The sequence below is a fragment of the Doryrhamphus excisus genome, linkage group LG8 (genome assembly GCF_037039965.1).
Source record: "Doryrhamphus excisus strain RoL-2023G ecotype Guam linkage group LG8, RoL_Dexc_Guam_v1.1, whole genome shotgun sequence".
In the NCBI taxonomy this organism is placed as follows: Eukaryota; Metazoa; Chordata; class Actinopteri; order Syngnathiformes; family Syngnathidae; genus Doryrhamphus; species Doryrhamphus excisus.
Window position 1 is genome coordinate 21,274,927 of NC_136364.1, and position 23,209 is coordinate 21,298,135.

General features: G+C 36.5%; 1 protein-coding gene across 10 annotated transcripts in view; it reads left to right on the top strand.

Moving 5' to 3' along the window:
* The window catches only part of LOC131134198 (rap1 GTPase-activating protein 2-like), a 118,089-nt gene that overhangs the window by 60,090 nt on the left and 34,790 nt on the right, over positions 1-23,209 (top strand). For 2 of the 10 annotated variants that reach the window (XM_058079196.2, XM_058079197.2), the window contains exon 1: positions 7,522-8,157. The exons of 6 other annotated variants lie outside the window; for them this stretch is intronic. In XM_058079196.2, coding sequence (XP_057935179.2) covers positions 8,036-8,157 — 122 coding nt within the window. In that variant the 5' untranslated portion in view covers positions 7,522-8,035. Of the gene's footprint in view, positions 1-7,521; positions 8,158-20,930; positions 21,331-23,209 lie in introns of those variants that run through there. 2 more of the 10 variants (XM_078793012.1, XM_078793014.1) reach the window with 1 other exon arrangement.

Below are 23,209 nucleotides of genomic sequence, written 5' to 3' on the forward strand. Positions count from 1 at the left end.
TGAAGCAGGTTTGCTTTTCGTTACTTATACCGTGAGGCTGTAAGAGTGCCATGCTTTGATGTAATCATGCTTGCTCAAAGGCATGTTTTGGGGTATATGACAGCTTGTTTGGCTTCTACTTTGTTGTTTTGTTGAATGCTATAAGAAAGTCAAATTTATTTCTGCAGAGCCTTTTAGGTAAATCATGAAATACAAATTATTTGTCTGTATTTTTTGTTGTTGTTGATTGTTTATATCATTATCTATGAGTTTCCAGAGGCGATGAATTTCCTAATTTACATAAAGTGGCCTCAGATTCAGCGGAATGCAAATGGTGTGTGATGATTTGTCTCTCCAGCTGAAAAAGAGTATACCTGCGGTGAATTGCTGTGCTGCATAAACTTGGAAATAATCGAAGGATAATGAATATTGGGCGGAAAAGAGATAGCCGTGGTTTATACTTTGCTGTTTGTGGCTTCATTCTATTATGGTGTTTCAAAAATATATAGAATAATAAATCTGGCTTTTTCGTTGTTGAATATGGTATATTCTTCTTATTCAAGAATGTACAGTAAAGTCTCGTTATATCGATATTCTCGGGAGTCGGAAAAAATATCGATATAACCGGACTATCCATATATCCGATCCTGCGCCGAACTGCCTTAAAAGTGGGCGGATCTTTGATATGGCATGTAATTTTCTCCTTGAGTTCATGGATTGCGTATCTAGCATGCTTTTGTACTACAATACATTTTGTACTACAGTAAATAAAAATAAACTTACGCTGTAGTGATTACCGGTTACCGGGACATAATTCACCCCGGAACTATCGATAGGGAAGGTGTTGCCACCCGGAGGGGTAGGCGCGAGGGACGGGTGTTTTCCGCTGTGTGTGCTGCACTCTGGTGGTGGAAGTGTGAAAAATAAAGTTGACTGGAAGCAGCCGTTCGCCGTGTTCTTTTTTGGTATTGAAATCCTTAAGCAAAGATTGATTTAAGCTGCTTTTGTATCGATATAAGCAGACCAAATTGGCTGGCGGGAGATGAAAAGGGCATCCTAGTAACCGGATTATCATAATAACCGTGTATCGTACTAACAGAGCAAATTATATCATAAAAGACAAGAAATTTGCCGGGAAATGAAAATAGTATCGTAATAAGTAGTAATTTGTTTTAACCGGTATCGATATAACGAGACTTTACTGTATATGTATGTCTAAATGAAGCATTTTGAAGCATAAAAATGGCTAAACAAAATAAAATAAGGCATTCAGAAAACGCATTCATAGACGCTGTGATTGATATGTAGTGTTCTACACTGGTGTGTCAGTAATATTATTGTAATGTTCATTGAGACACGCAAATGCCAAAGTTGGCCGCCAAATCAACAGGCTTTTATTGCAGGCTTAAATTATCTCACAGCTGTAATTCAATAACCCCTAATTCTTTTCCCTTCAGGGGTCACCACAGCAAATCAATCTCCTCCATCCAACCTTGTCTTCTGCATCTGTCTCTCTCACACCAACTACCCTCATGTCCTCCTTCACTTCATCCATAAACCTCCTCTTTGGTCTTCCTGGACCTTCCTGGACTTCCAACCATCTCAGTCTGACTTTATCTCCAAGACCTCTAACATGTAATGTCTCTCTGATGTACTCCTTCCTGATCCTATCCATCCTGGTCACTCCCAATGAGAACCTCAGCATTCTCATCTCCGCTACCTCAAGTTCAGATCAAACAACATGGCTGGTCTCAGCACAGTTTTCACGCCTGACACTTTTCTTCACCGATTTCATCCTGCCTGTAGACGCTTCTTCACCTCCTTTTCACGACCGCCATTGTTCCAGAATGTTGACCCCAAGTACTTAAAATTCTCCACCTTCTGTATCTCTTCTCCCTGTAACCTCACTCTTCCACTTGGGTCCCTTTCATACACACACATATACTTCGTCTTGCTGTGGCTAATTTTCATTCCTCTCCTTTCCAGGGCAAACCTCCACGAATAAAACAATAACCCATAATAAAAATCCCAAATAAAAACACTGCCTACTCTTGCGGCCATAAACCGTGCCAAGCTAAATCTCCAGGCTGAACCCCAGAACTCGTCTTTTTTACTCTTATTATGAAACATTAAAAAACGTTTTTAGAAGGTCATAAACAGATTTTTTAATGCTCTAACTATAAAGATTTGATTTATGAATAAGAAATTCACTTATCACAGTCGGGCCTGGAACCAATTAACCACAATAAAAAATAAATTACTCCATTGGTTCATAAGGGTATTGGTTTTTAAAGTTGATAACGATATTGACGCAGGAGAAATGACGTGCTTCACATAGCAACAAGCTTTCTAGTTCAGTTTGTCTCCGATGTGGAATTATTTCCAAGTTTGGTCTTTGGATTATAAATATGAGTAACCCAGGCACTTAATAAGATGTCCTCTGACATTTTGCAAGCTCAATATGCCGAAAAAGACGGCAGTCCTGAAGCTCGGGAGACACCCTTTATTAGCACACAGCTTGATCTCACCGTCACACCACACAGCCGTCAAGAGCCCAAAGACAAAACAGCACACTTGGCGTGGCGGACAGCATCCAACATTTAAGGCTCTCAGAACAATAGCTTCCATTTACAATGAGCACTGGTCACGTGAGGAAAGGAGGAGGGACTTTTTATGGCTTGTTGGGATGAAAAGTAAATGTGGTGCTTTTTCTTTAACTTGCATTGCACACTAAAAAGATGGTTTGTTGATAATAGTTTGTCCTTAAGTAAAACTAAAATCACGCTGTTTGGTAACAGCAGAAAGGACACGCACCAGCAAATACAAATAGATGGTGTAGACATTGAAAAGGGTGAATGAAAATAAATTTCTGGGGATCACAATAGATGAAAATATGAGCTGGAAACCTCATATTAAAATTATACAACATAAGGTGGCCAGAAATATTTCAATATTGAACAAAGCAAAATTTGTTCTCAATCAGAAATCACTCCACACTCTTTATTGCTCTCTGGTTCTACCATATCTTACTTATTGTGTGGAAATATGGGCTAATAACTATAAAAGCAATCTTCACTCTCTAAATGTACTGCAAAAAAGGTCAGTAAGGATAATTCATAATGCCGCCTACTTCTCTACAAGAGAGGAGAACTACATTTGAAACACTTCTATGCTAGGACTACGTTAAAAAGCCATAGCATTTCAGTATGTGGAATCAAACTCTGGAATGGATTGAGTAAGGAAATCAAACAATGCACAACGATGAGCCAATTCAAGAAACAATACAAGCAGTTGATGTTTGCTAAATACAAGGATGAAGAGTCTTGAACCAGTCATGATGTGCTATATATATCACTATATTGACACTTACTATGGTACCCATTATGGCATTGGATGCTCATATCACCTCCTACTTCGGTACATGACAAAATATTTAATTTTAATTTTAATTTTAATTTTAATTTTAATTTTAATTTTAATTTTAATTTTAATTTTAATTTTAATTTTAATTTTAATTTTAATTTTAATTTTAATTTTAATTTTAATTTTAATTTTAATTTTTATGTTCTGTTTAGCCATACGATAACCGAGACAATGTACGAAAACCAGGACACATTTTTACAAAGTTAGTTTAAAATTAAAATTAAAATTAAAATTAAAATTAAAATTAAAATTAAAATTAAAATTAAAATTAAAATTAAAATTAAAATTAAAATTAAAATTAAAATTAAAATTAAAATTTATTATAATTATGTTAGGATAAAAATTAAAATTAAAATTTTTTAAAAATTAAAAAAACAACTTAAATTTTATTACGAAAGCAGGAAGTGAACAAATGTAACAGTTACTGATTGTAAAAGTACCAGATGGAGGGGTAGGATTTAATAAGCTTTGCTTCTTCCTACTTCTTTTGGACATGTGGAACTGGGAACTGATTATGGGATGCACTCAATTGTAATCTGATGCATGTTCAAATGAAATAAAACCATTACCATTACCATATTTATTTGTGCATGCATCATGGCAAAAACATGTTCCTTCATGACATGACGTGTGACCTGAAAGTAGTTTTGAGGCAAGCTGAGTGGTTTGTATTTTTTCGTTGTAAAGCCGAACATATTTGCTCCACATGATGTTTATTGCAGCTCAGTGCTGCTACATCTCAGTGTATCACACGGGAACATTGTCACACCTGTGGGTGTGTATGTGTGACTGAAGGGGGGGGGGGGGTTGAGGGAGACCATCAAAGTGTTGATAAAGGTGTCTCATTCCCCCTCTCGATGACGCACAATAGGATCCTGGTGAAATGTAACAGTCGGCAATGCATTGTGAGATTGAGAGTGTGTGTTTTATTCGGTGGTCCCGAGGATTGCTTAGATACTGTAGTCCGGTTTTTTTCAACTTTTTCATGGGCTGTTATTCTTCGGGGTCCTTCGGGCATATTTTCAGGCAGCTGCTCCGTTGCTATAGTGCTACTGTTCTGTTTCCTGGGCTGCATCTATTCCCCGGTTGCTGTCACACAATTACTTAAGCATCTCGGCTGCAGATGTCTTTGTCTCTAATTATCAGGCGATCCATTTGAGCCATCCAACAAAATTTACCTCTTCATTATTGTCATTACCCATCCCACAAACATGCAAATAGATACACTGAGTATATTTTTTACAGCATCGGGCTTTTATACGGACAGTATAATTATATGCGTGTGTCCTTCTCTGTCATATATTTGCTCCCATAAATCAAGAGGTAGCTTTTACCTTGAAAAGAGAGTGTTTTATGTTGGCCATGTTTCATGCTCCCGAGAACTATAACATTTCTTTCAACATGAGCGATTCCAAGAAAAAGACATTGTTGATTCACTAAGTGCACATCTCTGGCAGAAGTAAAAAGCCAACCTTGCCTGAGCAAAACAGCTTTTGTTTCTTTTTGTAAATTTTACATTTTTTGGACCGCCGCCTACTTCTGGTGGGTCTGAATTTTGTCATTGCAAATGGAAGGAAAATGGAAAAGGAAGTGTATGTAAACTAAATACGTAGCTGTCAAAATGTCACGGATACTAGCTGACAAAACCGGTGTAGCGTCAATTGTTAATTTATTTTCGATACCATTTGTGAAACATTTCGTGAAATTAATGAACACATGATGCTTCTTTGACAAAATACCTCCTATAGAGCAGCTACACACAATAACCAGCAGAGAAAGTCTTCTAGTTCTTCCAGAATCTGCACCTATTCAGTTGTATTTCTTTGGATTTCGTGGTTCCCGCGAAAACTGTGCCTTTTAGTGTATTTCACCCACGGCCCACCTCCTGGTACGCCCACTCTGCTGTGGTTGGTCACACTACCGAGTGCACAGAAAGAGTTCCGGTTTGTGCCGCTAACTTTATAAGAGTTGCTAAACGGCATGGAAGTTGATAATAAACGCTGATTTCGCCCACTGTCGAGTACATAGAAAGACTTCCGGTTTGTGTGTGTTGGATCCAGAATCCAATCCGGAAGTAGAGACTTGACAGTTCAAAGTTTCTTAAGAAAAGAGTTTACGTCAAGATGTCTCTTAATGGTAAGTAGCTTTAGCATTTGACTGTTTTTTTTACAACATCGGTAACGTGTAATGTTCTTTGCGGGACTACCAGTGTGTGAAAAACTGGTAAGGAATCAGGAACTCCAACCATTTGTGCCTGATGGTGGCGTCTTTAGGAATAGTAAACAAATGTGGCTTTCCTGTATGAGGCATTGCTGGCCAGTAAACAGAGGAACAGAGCTTGGGGTAGGGCAGAGAATTCATATATAAGAACGTCCGTCCCTCTGTGATGTCACAAAGGGCCAGTTTTACCACGCCTCTTGAAACCGAGCGTTTTGAGCCATCCCAAACTTCTTTTAGGGCTCACTTCCAAATGCGCAAACTTCCTTATCTGAAACTTTAGCATGGTTTAACACGAAAATACAACATTCTAACTACATTTATAGGTCAGAAAAGCGGAAAATGAATAATAGGTCCCTTTTAAATGTAGAAAATATTTGATCCGATTTAAGAGTTACAGTACAAAGTGAGTGACAAGAATATCCACGTCATGTTTTTCTTCATTTTCCTGTTTATTTACACACACACCCACCTGATGAAAACTGTTTTTGTGATGTTCGGAGTGTCCCTGAATGCATCATGCATTTCTTGTAATGAGAATGAGGAAGTGTTCTTCCCAGAATGAACAGACTAGAGACATATGAGTAGGCGATACATACTGTGTATGGTGTTGGAATTGTGCTGCGGTTGATATGTCTAATGAACCGTCAGAGAGGCGTGCTTGCTCAGGTGCGCTCTGGTGCGCATGTGTTAATTATAGTAAAAAAATAACACAATGACTGAAATAAATGAGTTACCGCCGTCATCACGTCATTTTTGACAGCAATATCGTATATATAAACTTCTCTCAGTTTTTAGTGCCGTTTGGGGAGTAATATCCTTAGTGTGTCTGACTTCCTGTTCCTGTCAGTTCTCCGTGGATTGGCAGATGAGGATTCAAGACAGGAGAAGGAAGAAATTGGATTTGAAGCACTCACATATAAAACCTTTATTTGTTGAGGAAAATGTAATATAAAAATGGGAGTTTTTTCATTTCTAAAATGGCGTCAGGACGTGTGAATAATGGGCGGCAAAAAGTAAATTCTGTAGGTGTTTTTTTTTCACCTAGTTTAATTTTGAGAACATGTCAGTTGTGATGTCCTCGGCAACGGCCCGGCATATTAGGAGTTGATAAGATTGAACATGCTATGGGTTCACACGTTGATATGTTATTTTTTATTTCATGGAAACATGAATCATTTTGTAACAAAACCTGTACGGTGTAGATTTAAAGGGGATGCCAGGGTGAGAGTTTGTGTGTCCAGTATAGAACAGGGAACCACTGGGTTTTTTTTCTCTCTTCGTAAACAGGTTTTTTATGGTCTAACTACAAAAATGGCGGACTGGCCATTGGGGGTATTGGTGTATTATGAGTGTAATGCTATATGCCGTTCCCTTTCAAGGCTGAAGGTGCTAGTTTAATCCTATTGAATCCTATTGAGGTTTAGAACCTCTGGTCTAAATAATGGTACAACTTACCCAACTGAGTTTTACTATTATTACCTGCACTTCAAACCACCTCCAGTGTGTTTTTTTAATTTTTAATTTTTAATTTTTAATTTTTAATTTTTAATTTTTAATTTTTAATTTTTTATTTTTTATTTTTTATTTTTTATTTTTTATTTTTTATTTTTTATTTTTTATTTTTTATTTTTTATTTTTTATTTTTTATTTTTTATTTTTTATTTTTTATTATTACCACTGTTAATGTCTCTGGAATTGCACAGCGTTGTTGTGTGTGTCTGTGTGTGTTTCCATGGAACAAGCGAGATTAAAATGAAATTGCCAACAAAAGCGACACACACGGGCAGGGAGAGCTTGGAGGGAGGGGAAGTCCTCCATGAGAGGGAGGAGAAGTGGGCGGTGCTTGCTTTGACTCCAGCCAATCCCAGAGAGAGGACAGGGCTTAGAGGACAGCAAGGAGGAAGCAAAGCGGCAGCAGTCACATATAGAAGGAGAGAGAGCGAGAGAGCGAGGAGAGCATGTTAGTGAACAAGGGAGAGGGGGGCAGAGAAGATAAGGTAGAGAGATGCGGTGCCACGGAGTCCACCAGGCTGTCATCTTCCCAAGTCTTCATGCTCGCATCAAAAACCACGTTGTGGTACGGGAGCTGGATGCAGTGATGCACTGCAGGATCCAGGGATGCAGATAATTCACCTTGGGCTGGAGTCTCGGGCCAATGGTGGCAACTTGGACATTTGGACATTAACAGCAACTAAGAAGCCTTCCTCTTCCTCTCGCAATATTGGATCCGTCAAACCCGTCATCCGTCTCAGACGAGGAGACTCTTTTTTTTTAAGATTTAAGAAGTTGACTTTCACAGCTCACGCTGGACCCCCGGAAACCCACAACTAAGCCATCCCTGGCACCCGGGAGTCCTGGGACCAGCCTGACCTTGGACCGACTGTCACCTGAACCCATCCTGGAGACGCCCACTATGTCTCAAACCGGGGGGAGGTTGCACAACAAAAAAGCCGGCATTCGGGCTGCAGTTATTCTGATCGGACTCCTGCACAAGTCTCGTAAAGCCAAGGAGAAGGAGAAAGAAGAGAGTGAAGGGTGGGTGAAGTTCATTGTCTTATCAGGATTTTGGGGGCTGTGTGGATAGTTTGTGTGTGGATCATCTGGTTGTCAGCCAAAACAGGACCACACGTTCGATTCATAATGCCTGTTACTCAGCAGAGATGAATTCTTTACGCTTCATTGGCGTTGCATTTACTGTTTTATTATAGGTGCTCTTTATTTGAGTAGCTTTAAGGGCGTTGGAGAGGGAACACGAGTGTGCGTTTAGGGTGTGTATTTGGGTCAGTGGAAATGGAAAAAATAGGGTAGAGAGGAACAAATGGCCATACCGAGTGCTTCTGAAGAGCAAACATTCAGGAACGAGACCCGAGCCAAGCTGTTACAACTGAAACAAGGAAGAAATATAGAATTTTGTGCATAAAAAGGTGAAAATGAAGAGCTCATCTATCCGTGACTGCGTATATGTCCGCTTTTTCCACAACGGTTTCTGTACTCTCAAGCATCTTGAGTGGACACTTGTTGAAGGCTGTACTGATTACATTGCTGGTTCTGGTTTCGTCTCTACTGTTGTTAACTGGCTTCAAAGTTGTGCAATGCAGTACAAGTGTAGTGTGTAAAAGTACCTGCTGGTTTTATGATACTCGATAAAAGCTCTAAATTCAGCATGCCAACATGCAGTGTGTGTTACTAACAACTATGTCAACACTGAAGGTTGTTCCGGGGAGGGGGACTTTGTTTTGTGTCATATTACGGGGCTGGGAGGACTGGGAACGTCCCACCTGGTAATGGTTCGGTCAGGTGGAAGTTTTGTGAACATAGCACGACTCTATCATAAGAGCCTGGGAAGTTTTGGTAATGGTAATGGTTTTATTTCATTTGAACATGCATCAGATTACAATTGAGTGCATCCCATAATCAGTTCCCAGTTCCACATGTCCAAAAAGAGTAGGAAGAAGCACAGCTTATTAAATCCTACCCCTCCATCGCCATCACTTTTACAATCAGTAACTATTACATTTGTTCACTTCCTGCTTTCCATAATACAGTTTGGGGTTTTTTTTGTTTTTTTTTTTTGTTTTTGTTTTTTTTTGTCCCGTACCGAAATACGAGGGGATACAGGCTATTTTGGAATAAAAAAAAGAAAAATTAAAAAAATTTGACTTACTCCAGGAGAGTGACCCATACAGGCTATTTTGATTCAAAAATAGCCTGTATGGGTCACTCTCCAAATTATTAAAAATATTAAAATAAATATAATTTTAACACATATTGCTATATATCACTATATATGCCTTAAGCCCTCATTTAAGCTGTCATAAACTTGCTCCAAAATGGTGGTGCATCTTGCAGGCAGCACATAACAAAATATTGCTAGTTAGCACTACAGTAACACACTTCGCCTTCAATGGAAGCATTATGTTTCTCAAAGTGTACTCATTAGAAAAAATTGATTGATGCAAAAAAAAAGACAAAATTGATCAGTAGAACTACTGGCTCCAGCATAACCCTAATGAGGATAAGCGGCATAGAAAATGGATAGATGGAATATTTAATTCAGTTTTAACACATTTAGTCCAATATGATTAATTAAAAAAACAAACACATGCTTGTATATTGATTTTGACCTACTATGATTTTTACAACGCATGCCCCATTGACTATTCTTTTTGACTATAGTGGCGCATGTAGACAGGGAATTGGAATATTCCTTTCCATGTATACCATTGTTTTCGGAAAAGTCATTCAGAAAGATTCCATTTGGAAAGACGAAAAACTCCTCATGTAAACGTGGCTAATGTGAATGCCTGTTCTCATATCCATCCAATTATGTCTAATATGCAAATCTTCTTTACTGTTTACTGAGGGTCATTAGCACATAGCCTTGGTTAGCACTCACAGGCATGGGGAGAACAAGCAAACTCAACACAAAGACTCCATAGTCTGGTTTTAGGAAGGCTCTGGATTTCAGTCTTGCCAAGGATGTTGGAAATAATGACTTTAATCTTAGGAATTCCATGACTTTGACTTGGATTATTATTGACTTTGCTTGGATATTTATTTGCACATGCATACACTCGTATAGATATAGATATGCCTACATGCTATATCATTTTGGCAACATGCTTGACTTGATGATGACCTTCATGCAATGTGAGTGTGAATGGTAGTGTCACGAGATACTCACTTCATGAGACGAGGTAATACCATACAGGAGATTGGTTCTATGAGAACGAAACATGAGAAGATTTTAACTTTACTTTTAAGAATTTCATTCATTCATTCATTTTCTACCGCTTTTCCTCACAAGGGTCGCGAGGGTGCAGGAGCCTATCCCAGCATTCTTCGGGCAAGAGGCGGGGTACACGCTGGACTGGTGGCCAGCCAATCACAGGGCACATATAGACAAACAACCATTCACACTCACATTTTGGGGAAAAACATGCTAGTTGCTAAAAACAAACATGCTAAAAACATGTTTTTTGTGGGCGGAAACCGGAGTACCCGGAGAACATGCAAACTCCACACAGAGATGACCAAGTGTGGAATTGAACCCTGGTCTCCAAGCTGTGAGGTCTGTGTGCTAACCACTCGACCGCCGTGCCGCCCTTTAAGAACTTTCATTCATTCATTTTCTACCGCTTTGTCCTCACGAGGGTCGCTGTCTTCAGGCAAGAGGCGGGGTACACCCTGGACTGGTGGCCAGCCTGGTCGCCAGCCAATCACAGGGCACATATAGACAAACAACCATTCACACTCACATTCATACCTATGGACAATTTGGAGTCGCCAATTAACCTAGCATGTTTTTGGAATGTGGGAGGAAACCGGAGTACCTGGAGAAAACCCACGCATGCACGGGAAGAACATGCAAACTCCACACATAGTTGGCCGAGTGTGTAATTGAACCCTGGTCTCCAAGCTGTGAGGTCTGCGCACTAACCACTCGCCCGCCGTGCCGCCCTTTAAGAACTTTACTTGTGGAAAAATACAAACATATGACAAAATATTGGATTCTACTAATTTAATTTCTACTGCGTTAAACTCTTCTGCACGCTGTGTGTATGCTACCAGCCCCGCCTCCACCCGCTGAGACTAAGACATGGTATGAAGACTCTTCCTGTCTTTTTTGGGGAGGGATATGAAGAAAACAAACAAGTCATGCACATGTCAATATACCGAGAGCGGCAAAATGATCGAGTTCATTTTCATTTATTGCGTGAATAGTTATTTATTATTATTGTCATCTTGTATAATATTTTACATTTTTGGGCTATTACTATTGCTGATTGACTGGAGACCAGTCCATGGTTTAGCCTATTAAACAGCAACAGTTTTTTTCCATTTTTGTTGCCATGCATTCTTCCAGCTATAGCCAGAGAAACCAACCAGTTACTCCATCATAAAAACCTCCTTGCTGGCAGCCTTTACAGGAAAATGGAAATTTGTTCTGGAGTGCATAGTTTAATTCAATATGACTGTGAGGATACTGCTTTTTTATGGCTCAACTGTGTTTAACCAGTCGTATGTGAAGTTATCAAGGCTTACGTATGTTTTAGTGTTGGTTGATTAACTCTTTTTTAGCAAAGATCATAATTCACTTCATTTTAAGAAAGGAATTCTCATTGTATTTTCCCACAGAAGTTTACAGCTTCAATAGCTTATTGGCAATAAAAAAAAGAAGTAGTTCGGCTAATGATGGTGTTTGGAAATGGCTTGACTCTGTCTCTAAGAAATCGTATTTTTAAAATGTATTTCCGCACCTAAACCTCAGGATTAGGAATGAGGGGAAATTTCCTAAACATTGACATTATACTGTCGCCAAAAATACTTAAGGTTTATGCAAACAGATGTTAGTACATGGTTGCCATGGCTACTAGAACACAAAATCATGGTGCGCTGGCTGTTGGGCAAAACATTGTAAACATTGGTCAAACTATAAAATGTCAAACTTGCAGGAATTTTTGGTTGGTTATTTTTATATCAAGCCATTTCTATCAGCTCGGATTGAACAAAAAACTTCTAACATATCAACATAAAACGCTAACGCTAAGCCTTTTCTCTTCCATATTTGTAACTTATTGTAACATATTTTGTAACTGCATGGGTTTTGCTGTAAATTGATGCGGTATATCAAGCAGTTGATGTTTGCTAAATACAAGGATGAAGAGTCTTGAACCAGTCATGATGTGCTATATATATCACTATATTGACACTTACTATGGTACCCATTATGGCATTGGATGCTCATATCACCTCATACCTCGGTACGAGGTACATTATTAAAAAAACAAAAAACAAAAACAAAAAAAACCTTAAACTGTATTATGGAAAGCAGGAAGTGAACAAATGTAACAGTTACTGATTGTAAAAGTACCAGATGGAGGGGTAGGATTTAATAAGCTTTGCTTCTTCCTGCTCCTTTTGGACATGTGGAACTGTGAACTGATTATGGGATGTCATTGGATGCTCATATCACCTCGTATTTCGGTACGTGATAAAAAAAAACTAAAATAAAATAATAATAATAATAATAGTAATAATAAATAAATTAATAATAATAATAATAATTTAATAATAAATACAATTTAAATTTAATAAACTTAATAATAAAAATACATAAATACAATAATAATAATAATAATAATAATAATAATAATAATAATAATAATAATAATAATAATAAATAAACTTAAAAACCTATATTAGGAAAGCAGGACGTGAACAAATGTAACAGTTACTGATTGTAAAAGTACCAGATGGAGGGGTAGGATTTAATAAGCTTTGCTTCTTCCTACTCCTTTTGGACATGTGGAACTGTGAACTGATTATGGGATGCACTCAATTGTAATCTGATGCATGTTCAAATGAAGTAAAACCATTGTTACTGTTTGACGGATGTGCCTTAGGCTGGCCACAATAAAAGGCCATTCCAGAAATTTGTTGTCTTGGTCCAAAATGTCCAACTTAGGTACGTGAATCGTCTCAAGTCTCTCTTCGTTGTATCAATTATTGGATCATTAATTATAAATGTCACTAGCGTATTTGAATAAACTGTACTCATATTTGCTATCACTCGATATATATAACATATTCAAACATAAACTTCATCATGCATGCATCGGGACACACGGACTCCCTCATCTCTCCATTTGTTTCCTCCAATCTTCAATTAGTCCTTCTTTTAACATGGAGCAGCTGTAGAAGACACTAAGTAGAGTTACACAAAGTGTGCTTGAACAAAAAGTCTTTTGCTGTCTGTTCTTGTAAAAAGTGTGTGTATGTGAGGTGGGGGGGGTATTTTTGGGTGCATGTGTGTTTGTTGACAACAATCAGCCTTGTCTCAGGATGTAATGGATGAGATAGCATTGTCTTTAACAAGTGTCCAGAGACCACCCCCAAGACAGCCCTATTTACCCAGCTCTGCTGCGGGGGATTGAGAGCTCTATTTTTAGGCCGCACAGATTCATTTATTCCCTCTCCCGAGCTCGCTCTCTTTCAGCAATCTGTCTGACATCCATTCACCCCCCCCCACCCAACCCCCCCAACCCCTTCTCTCAATATCTCTCTAAACCTTTCTGCGCGACCTTTGTGCTGTGATGTGCTTATCAGCTGGATTGAAGTGATCGAGTGATTTGTGACGAGAACGATTCAGTGTCCTCTGACAGACTCCAAAGTGTTTTCCTTGTGACTTTGTCAGTCAAAGTGGGTGAGATCCGCCATAAAGAAAGTGTCCCAGTAAAAATGAATAGAATTTGATAGGATTCATGGCCATCAAGCAGCCAGGAAGAAGCAAAGCTTATTAAATCCTACCCCTCCATCTGGTACTTTAGTAACTGTTACATTTGTTCACTTCCTGCTTTCAATATATATTTTTTTTTCATTTTTGGGGGGGAATTCTTTTTTGAATTTTTTTGAATTTTTAAAAAAAAAAAAATAATTTTTTGATTTTTGAATTTTCTAATTTTGAATTAACATTATGAATGATCCTTATTCATTCTTCATTATGGACAATTCTGTACTCCAATATACAACATGGAATAACAAACACGTGACCTTCTCTGTATTTTCGCTGTAATATATTTTTGCTTCATTCTGTTCCAAACTTATCAAGGAAGGGCAAAAAAAATAAGTAATGGAGATGAGCATACTACTAACGATACTACTAATTGAGATTAGTAGGATGGATTTTTTTTTAGCAGTGTCAGAGAAAGTTTTGCATTGTCTCACGTAACTAAAGGTGTGTTCAAGGATCACTGAACAAAGCGGAACACCTCAACACACGGTGAAAAAACATTATCAGTGAAGCATAAAAGCATAGATATTTACATAGTACATGTGTGTATTGTATAATGTATACATGATTACAGATCTGGGCTGAATGAGATGTGTTTTCTTTAAATAAAATAACCAATTTTTAAAGGAAAAAAAAGACCTAAATCCTCAAATTTGCGGGGTTGCAAATTCTTTTATGTTTGGAGATGAGAGATGAAGCGTGTACATAGTAGTATTTGGAGGCCTGCAAAATTACTGAGTTAATTTGCATTTTATCATGTAATTGATTAATTAATGTGTTTATTAATTATTGCGATATTTTTTTCTGAGTGTTTTAGTCTTGCCAGATTTTGAGAGTCTTTTTGTAAAAATTATACTAAAGCTGATGTCAGTTTTTAGTGACATTAGTAACATTTAGTAACATTTCTCATTTTATTTACATATATAAAATAGTGGGCTGCACAGTGGATGGATGATGATGAAGAAGTATAATAAACGGACGAATATGAAATAATTATTGGGCCACACTGAAAGGAAAAACAAAACATTGAAGAAAAGTAAATAGCAATGAAGTGAAAAAAATATACAAGTAAAATCAAACATTTACTTAAAAGTATCCTTCAAGAATGCAGCAATATTATAATAAAACATATTTTTTCCATCCATCAAAACTGTCAATTTTTCATTCTAATATGTTATAGTTGGAGTTTCAAAAGCCTGCAAGTCAATTTTACCATGACAGAACTATTACTTCCATTTGTGTAGCTCAACCAATTGGGCTGCCCTGAAAAATTAGGACCCCCGCTGACCAGCTCCATATCAATCTCTGAATGACGAAAAACTACATGATATCTCCTGTTGCTTCAAGGTCCCACATTTAGCACTCAAAGGGGGCCTACACTTATGTTTCTTTGTAGCAATAACTAATAGGAGTAAAATACAGTCAATTAGGACACCCCAAGGTGTTCTCATTCGCTGTTTCTTGGCTGCTGGACCCATCATCACCCTTTACTGACATTAGCCACCCATATTATGGATATTTTTCAAATAGAATTTTTACAATATCTTACATTTCATGAAAAGATAATGCATTTTGAATCTGAATTAGTGCAAAATAACTGAGCCTGTAGGTTCGAAATGAAGATTCAAGTTCCATGATTTCCAAATACAAGGATGAAGAGTCTTGAACCAGTCATGATGTGCTATATATATCACTATATTGACACTTACTATGGTACCCATTATGGCATTGGATGCTCATATCACCTCCTACTTCGGTACAGGACAAAAATAAAACGAAATAATAATAAAAATAAAATAAAATAAACTTAAATTATATTAGGAAAGCAGGAAGTGAACAAATGTAACAGTTACTGATTGTAAAAGTACCAGATGGAGGGGTAGGATTTAATAAGCTTTGCTTCTTCCTACTCCTTTTGGACATGTGGAACTGGGAACTGATTATGGGATGCACTCAATTGTAATCTGATGCATGTTCAAATGAAATAAAACCATTACCATTACCATTACCAAAGGGTGGTTGTTGCCCAACCTGATGGTTGCTGGTACATGTTGTATACAATACAGTACAATACATTTCCAACTTTTAAAATTAAAATAAAAAAATGTAAAAATCTTAAAAAAAAAATTATATTAAGATAAAAAAAAAAAACTTAAACTATATTAGGAAAGCAGGAAGTGAACAAATGTAACAGTTACTGTACAATGCATTTCCAACTTTTAAAATTAAAATAAAAAAACTTAAAATAAAAGAAGCTTCAATTATATTAGGATAAAAATTTAAAAATAAAATGAAAAAAACTTAAACTATATTAGGAAAGCAGGAAGTGAACAAATGTAACAGTTACTGATTGTAAAAGTACCAGATGGAGGGGTAGGATTTAATAAGCTTTGCTTCTTCCTACTCCTTTTGGACATGTGGAACTGTGAACTGATTATGGGATGCACTCAATTGTAATCTGATGCATGTTCAAATGAAATAAAACCATTACCATTACCATTACCATGATTTAAACTACAAACAATTCTACCAGCTTGCTACTAATTTACAATGAAAATACATTACTCGATAACAATTAGCGTTAGTCATTTTACATGCCAATTTCAAACAACTCCAAATAAGACAATATGTACTACTGACAATATGATTTTGCAATACAGATCAATTTTATTGTTTATACTCGTTCCTTTATGCGATTTGGTGCCTGAGAAGTGTGTGTATTCACGTAGCCTCGTTAGTAAATGAGGGAAATACTTTGTCGGTGAACCAACCTGGTTTCTATGGTAGCACAAACATGACACGCTCATAGTTTCCTCAACTGGGACCGTGTGTGACAGATGTGTACCTGGAGAGGGTGAGACTCTCACTGTTTGGCTTCAGTCTAGTGCGTTCCTTAAATACATGGATTATATTGGACAACTACTTGTAGAATGAAGAATGTACTGCTTGATGCTGAGATGAGATGCTGCCGTATAAATACAGTAATCCCTTGTTTATCGCAGTTCATTTCTTATTCATAAATGGAATACTTTCATAGTTGGAGCATATAAAACCTGTTGATGACCTTCTAAATACGTTTGCCCTCCAGACATGAACCAACACCCTGATAGTCAGATTTACACTATTAATGACTGACCGTTTTTTAACATTATTACTGCCTTTTAGACATCAAATAACACCCCTATCCAATATAGTAAACATAATGAGGTGGAATAACACATAAATAAAACATAATATAGAATCACACTAGCATTCCTTCTTGTTTTTTTTTACTTCCTGTTCTGCTACTTCCTGTCATAGCATTTCTATAACATTTCTGTAACATTACTGTCCAATATAGTAAACATAATGAGGTAGAATAACACATAAATAAAACACAATATAGAATCACACTAGCATTCCTTCTTTTTTTTTTACTTCCAGTTCTGTTACTTCCTGTCATAGCATTTCTATAACATTTCTATAACATTACTGACCAATATAGTAAACATAATGAGGTAGAATAACACATAAATAAAACATAATATAGAATCATACTAGCATTCCTTCTTGTTTTTTTTTACTTCCTGTTCTGTTACTTCCTGTCATAGCATTTCTATAACATTTCTATAACATTACTGACCAATATAGTAAACATAATGAGGTAGAATAACACATAAATAAAACATAATATAGAATCATACTAGCATTCCTTCTTGTTTTTTTTTACTTCCTGTTCTGTTACTTCCTGTCATAGCATTTCTATAACATTTCTATAACATTACTGACCAATATAGTAAACATAATGAGGTAGAATAACACATAAATAAAACATAATGTAGAATCACACTAGCATTCCTTCTTGTTTTTTTTTACTTCCAGTTCTGTTACTTCCTGTCATAGCATTTCTATAACATTTCTATAACATTACTGACCAATATAGTAAACATAATGAGGTAGAATAACACATAAATAAAACACAATATAGAATCACACTAGCATTCCTTCTTGTTTTTTTTACTTCCTGTTCTGTTACTTCCTGTCATAGCATTTCTATAACATTTCTATAACATTACTGACCAATATAGTAAACATAATGAGGTAGAATAACACATAAATAAAACATAATATAGAATCATACTAGCATTCCTCCTTGTTTTTTTTACTTCCTGTTCTGTTACTTCCTGTCATAGCATTTCTATAACATTTCTATAACATTACTGACCAATATAGTAAACATAATGAGGTAGAATAACACATAAATAAAACATAGTATAGAATCACACGAGCATTCCTTCTTGTTTTTTTTTACTTCCTGTTCTGTTACTTCCTGTCATAGCATTTCTATAACATTACTGACCAATATAGTAAACATAATGAGGCAGAATAACACATAAATCAAACATAATATAGAATCACACGAACATTCCTTCTTGTTTTTTTTACTTCCTGTTCTGTTACATCCTGTCATAGCATTTCTATAACATTACTGACCAATATAGTAAACATAATGAGGTAGACTAACACATAAATCAAACATTATATAGAATCACACGAACATTCCTTCTTGTTTTTTACTTCCTGTTCTGTTACTTCCTGTCATAGCATTTCTATAACATTACTGACCAATATAGTAAACATAATGAGGTAGAATAACACATAAATAAAACATAATATCGAATCACACTAGTATTCCTTCTTGTTTTTTTTTACTTCCTGTTCTGTTACTTCCTGTCATAGCATTTCTATAACATTACTGACACCTAGTGACCAGTGTAAAGTATTACATACCATTTTTGAAAGCATCTTCTGAAACATGCTTAACTTGGGCTAAAATAATAATAGGCCGTATTAAACCACAAGTAGATCACTTTGCTAGTTTTTGTGTATTATTTGGTCCCCTCTACTCCTACAAACCTCCATCAGCCTCTCAAAGTACTGATCAGAATTGGAACTGATGTCTATTCAGGATTCTGCTGTCTAAATTTGTATTTCCTATCGGCTTAAACACACACACACACACACACACACATCTGGCACCAGCCCACGCCACTCTTCATTTCCTCCAGTTCCACTTTTATTAAGTCATTACAGGAAGTACCAGTTGCGTAATTGGTCAGTCAGCATGCGGATCAGGCTTCTTATCAAATTTCATAATAAATATCGGAATCAACTGGAAACAGAAGCACACAATAAGCCCCGAGGGTGGGCTTTGTGGTCAAAGCATGCCCCCTCGTCTCGCTCTATGTCCTTTTATTTAAACCAGCCTTGTTTGCTCCCGTGCACGCATTTACCGTGTGCATCAATTTCATATTACTTCTTATGTCCATAAAGGGTGCAAAGAGGTTTATAGTCTCTTGGCAGTTCTGCACCATTAAAATAAAACCAGAATTTAAACACATTACCAATACGTGTCTTACACGGTCCATAAAAGGAGATGAATAAATATTTTAAATGAAATTTCTGCCATAAGCTTTTCTTTTTCTTACTTGACGGTGTATAAAATAATAAAAAAAATAAAAAAATTAAAAATTAAAAAATTAAAAAATTAAAAAATTAAAAAATTAAAAAATTAAAAAATTAAAAAATTAAAAAATTAAAAAATTAAAAAATTAAAAAATTAAAAAATTTAAAAATTAAAAAATTAAAAAATTAAAAAAAATTAAAAAATTAAAAAATTAAAATAATAAAATAATAAAATAATAAAATAATAAAATAATAAAATAATAAAATAATAAAATAATAAAATAAAATAAAATTTTCATGTCATAATATGTGTTTTTGATACGTTTGTGCCTGGAAGTGTAAACTGTCTTAATTGTATCCATAAACAGATTTCAATTTCTGTATTTTTTTATTTGTCTCACCCTCCCTCTGGCTTCATCTTCTTTTTGAGTAAAATTAATATTAAAGGGCAACTATTGTGCTTTTTCCACTTTTCTGACCTATAAATGTAATTAGAATGTTGTATTCTCGTGTTAAACCATGTGGAATTGTGAGAACAAGTTTCAGATAATGACGTTTACGCATTTGGAAGTCAGCCCTGAAAGAAGTTTGACATGGCTCAAAACGCTCAGTTTGAAAAGGCGTGGTATAACTTCCCCTTTGTGATGTCACAGAGAGGCGGACTTCCTCATATGGTTCATAGTCAGGAAGCACTTTAGGCGTGTGGGGCGGACTGTGGGTGTAATAAAATAAAACAGACAAATATTGTTACTGAAATTGTAAAACGATAAATATGTGTTTTGTGTTAACATTTTTGGCTTTCTGGAACAGACTAACTGGATTTACATTATTTCTTAAAGAATCAGAAGCGCCTTGTCATTGTGTTGCATACTACGAAATTTGAGTGCAACTCCACTGTGTATTTTGTAGAAAGTAAAAATAAAAAAATAAGGGAAAAAAACACAAATCAAAGAAAATACAGCTGGAATAGGTGCAGATTCTGCGAAATCTATCAGTTTTTTTGTTTGGTTATTGTGTGTAGCTGCTCTATAGGAGACCACAACTCAATACAAAGGGTGGAAAAATGAGCATAATAGTATGTCCCCTTTAAGAGCAGTGCCATGATCCTCCACAGAGACTGGTACACGCATAGAAAGCTAACTAGCATTTGTGTATGCATGCAAAACATCGATCGATACGATCTACCGTATTTTCTGGACTATAAGTCGCTCCGGAGTATAAGTCACACAAGGCCAAAAATGCATAATTAGGTACAAAAAAACATACATAAGTCAAATATTTTGCAGGTAATTTATTTTACAAACTACTTGACCAAGGCAAGTTCTAACATTAATAAAAAAAATAGAGAAAAGGCTGAATATGTGTAAGATATGCTAACACAATGGTTATTCAGCACAACACAAAAAATAAACAAACAGAAAAGGTGTCCAGTGTTTATGTAACATAAACACTTTTTTCATTTATAAGTCGCTCTGGAGTATAAGTCGCAGGAACAGCCAACCTATGAAAAGAAGTGTGACTTATAGTCCGGAAAATACGGTAATTAAGGTTTTACATGAATAATAAAAATCAGCTTTAAATACAATTACTTCACTCATTCCTTTTTTGGTGCATGTAAACCAGTAAAAATCCAAATGTTAAAGACAGGTAGGCCCTACTCATGTTTTCCAAACCATCCCAGTCTCAGCAAAGCCTTTTTATGCTTCAGAGATATACAATACACAAAGTCCTGCATTGTGCTCTTTCCAGCACTGTGCACTCAACTTGACCATTTCAAATGGAACAATGATGTTTTACACACACAAACGCAGCACGCAGTGGAAAGCTACAGAGAGGAACGAGGCGGCGAGAGATGTGACATGGTTACTGAAGACTCGTGCACTTTGGCGCTGGCTTTGATGACCGCGTTATTTGCTGATTTGCGACACTGCTTTCTTCAAAATTTCAGTACCTGAGAAGCACTATATACTGTAAGTCTGCATGTTCCGTATGTGAGATCTTAGATGTCATAACGGTTGACTGTCTAGAACAGGGGTCTCAAACACGCGGCCCGCGGGCCAAATGTGGCCCGCAGGACACCAGTTTGAGGCCCCCGCCTTGATAAGAAAGTTTAATGTTAGTGCGGCCCGCGCAAGTTTGATATGGATGCTGTATGGTATCATGTACCCAGAAAAAATTATTACGTTTGATTAATGTTCATGTTAAAGGTTAAATAACTGTTAATAGTTATCCTCCCTATCCGTGTGGAAGTGGTAAGTTTTTGGCTTTTTTAAGTTTAAAGGAAATAACTTGAAGGCTATCGTTTAGGTCGCTAGCTCTCTAGTTTGCGAGTTAGCATGTGTCTCAAGACCCTGCAGTTGCGCAATATGTTGTAAATAAAAAGAGTATAAATGTGACTATAGTCGTGTTTTGTCATGTCTACAGGGCTCTAATAATGCTTTGTTCATTTTAATCTGAAAAAAATCATTTGTCTACCCACCAACTATATGTGGTTTCTTAAGTTTTTATTATTTGCCGTTTTATTATTATTATTATATTTATTTATTACTGATTGATTGATTTGTTTATTTATTTTTCATCTTATTTTGTGCAGAAAAATAAAAAGTAAGATATTTGAGAACAGTGGAATGTTTTATCAGCACTTTTGTTGTAGAAAATCGGAACCAAAGCACTGAAAAAGTTTGTATATTGTTTGTATATTGTTTTTAATAAATGCGGTTTTTTTTTCTATTTCACATAAGTCCCGTTTTACACATTTTGAAGCTTATTGTACATAACAGTGAGGAAGAATTGATTCATTTAGCATCCATTTCAGTTTGAGTGACTTTCTGCAACAAATTAACGACACTAACCAAGGTTCCACTTGGTTTAAAAAAAATAAAATAATATTTTTTATAAACCCATACATAGCTAACTAAGCCATGCGATTCTGTGGAACTGCATACAATATTGTGGACAATTCACAGGACATACTTTAGTGGGAAAGTATTAAGACACACTGACGACTTGTACCCGATATACACCAAAAAGTAGATCACTTTGCTTGAAACAAGTACAACGGCAGATTATAGTATGTAGGTTGTATTTAGTACATGTCAGTTTTACTCCATAGTATTTGCTTGTTCCTTGGTGTGCAACCTCCATGATTTGATGACCTGATATTGCTCTAAAATTGCAGTAAATGACGCTAAAACGAACAAGTCAAGAAGCCAATAACCGAACGTGTCATAACGCGTGTGGTTTTTTTAGGAACATTTCAGTTTCTCAACCGGTGTCCACGCAGCCCTCGATAAGATACTGTGCCTCGCCGTGACAGCTACGCCATCATTAATGTGCACTCACGGTTCTGGTGGTTGAAGACCCCAAGGTCTTTCAAGGTCCTCCTGAAAGCACCTGGGTCCCCCGGAGAGCATAGCAAAAGCTCCAGCTATTAATTCACTGAATATTTACACAGCCCGGTTCATCTCGATGTGGATTCGTTCCAAATGGAATGACTTATATGGAACTGCTAATGCTAGGGTAGCGCTCGTTATGGATAAGTACTCCAGAAGAAACACCCAGGCGTTCCAGCCATGATTATTATTGTCTCAATTATTATTCAGAAATGTAACAATGACTCAAAACATAGCTAAAAAACCCAAGAATGGCAACAATGGAAAACATTGGACTAAGTGGCCTTCCATGAGCCCTGACCTAAATCCTATTGAGCGTCTTTGGAAGGAGTTGAAACACGTCGTCTCGAAAAGGCAACTGTAGCAGTTTGCTCATGAGAACTTGGCCAAAATCCCTGCTAAGAAGTGCCGAAATCTCATTAACAGTCACAGGAACGTTTTGATTGCAGTGATTGCC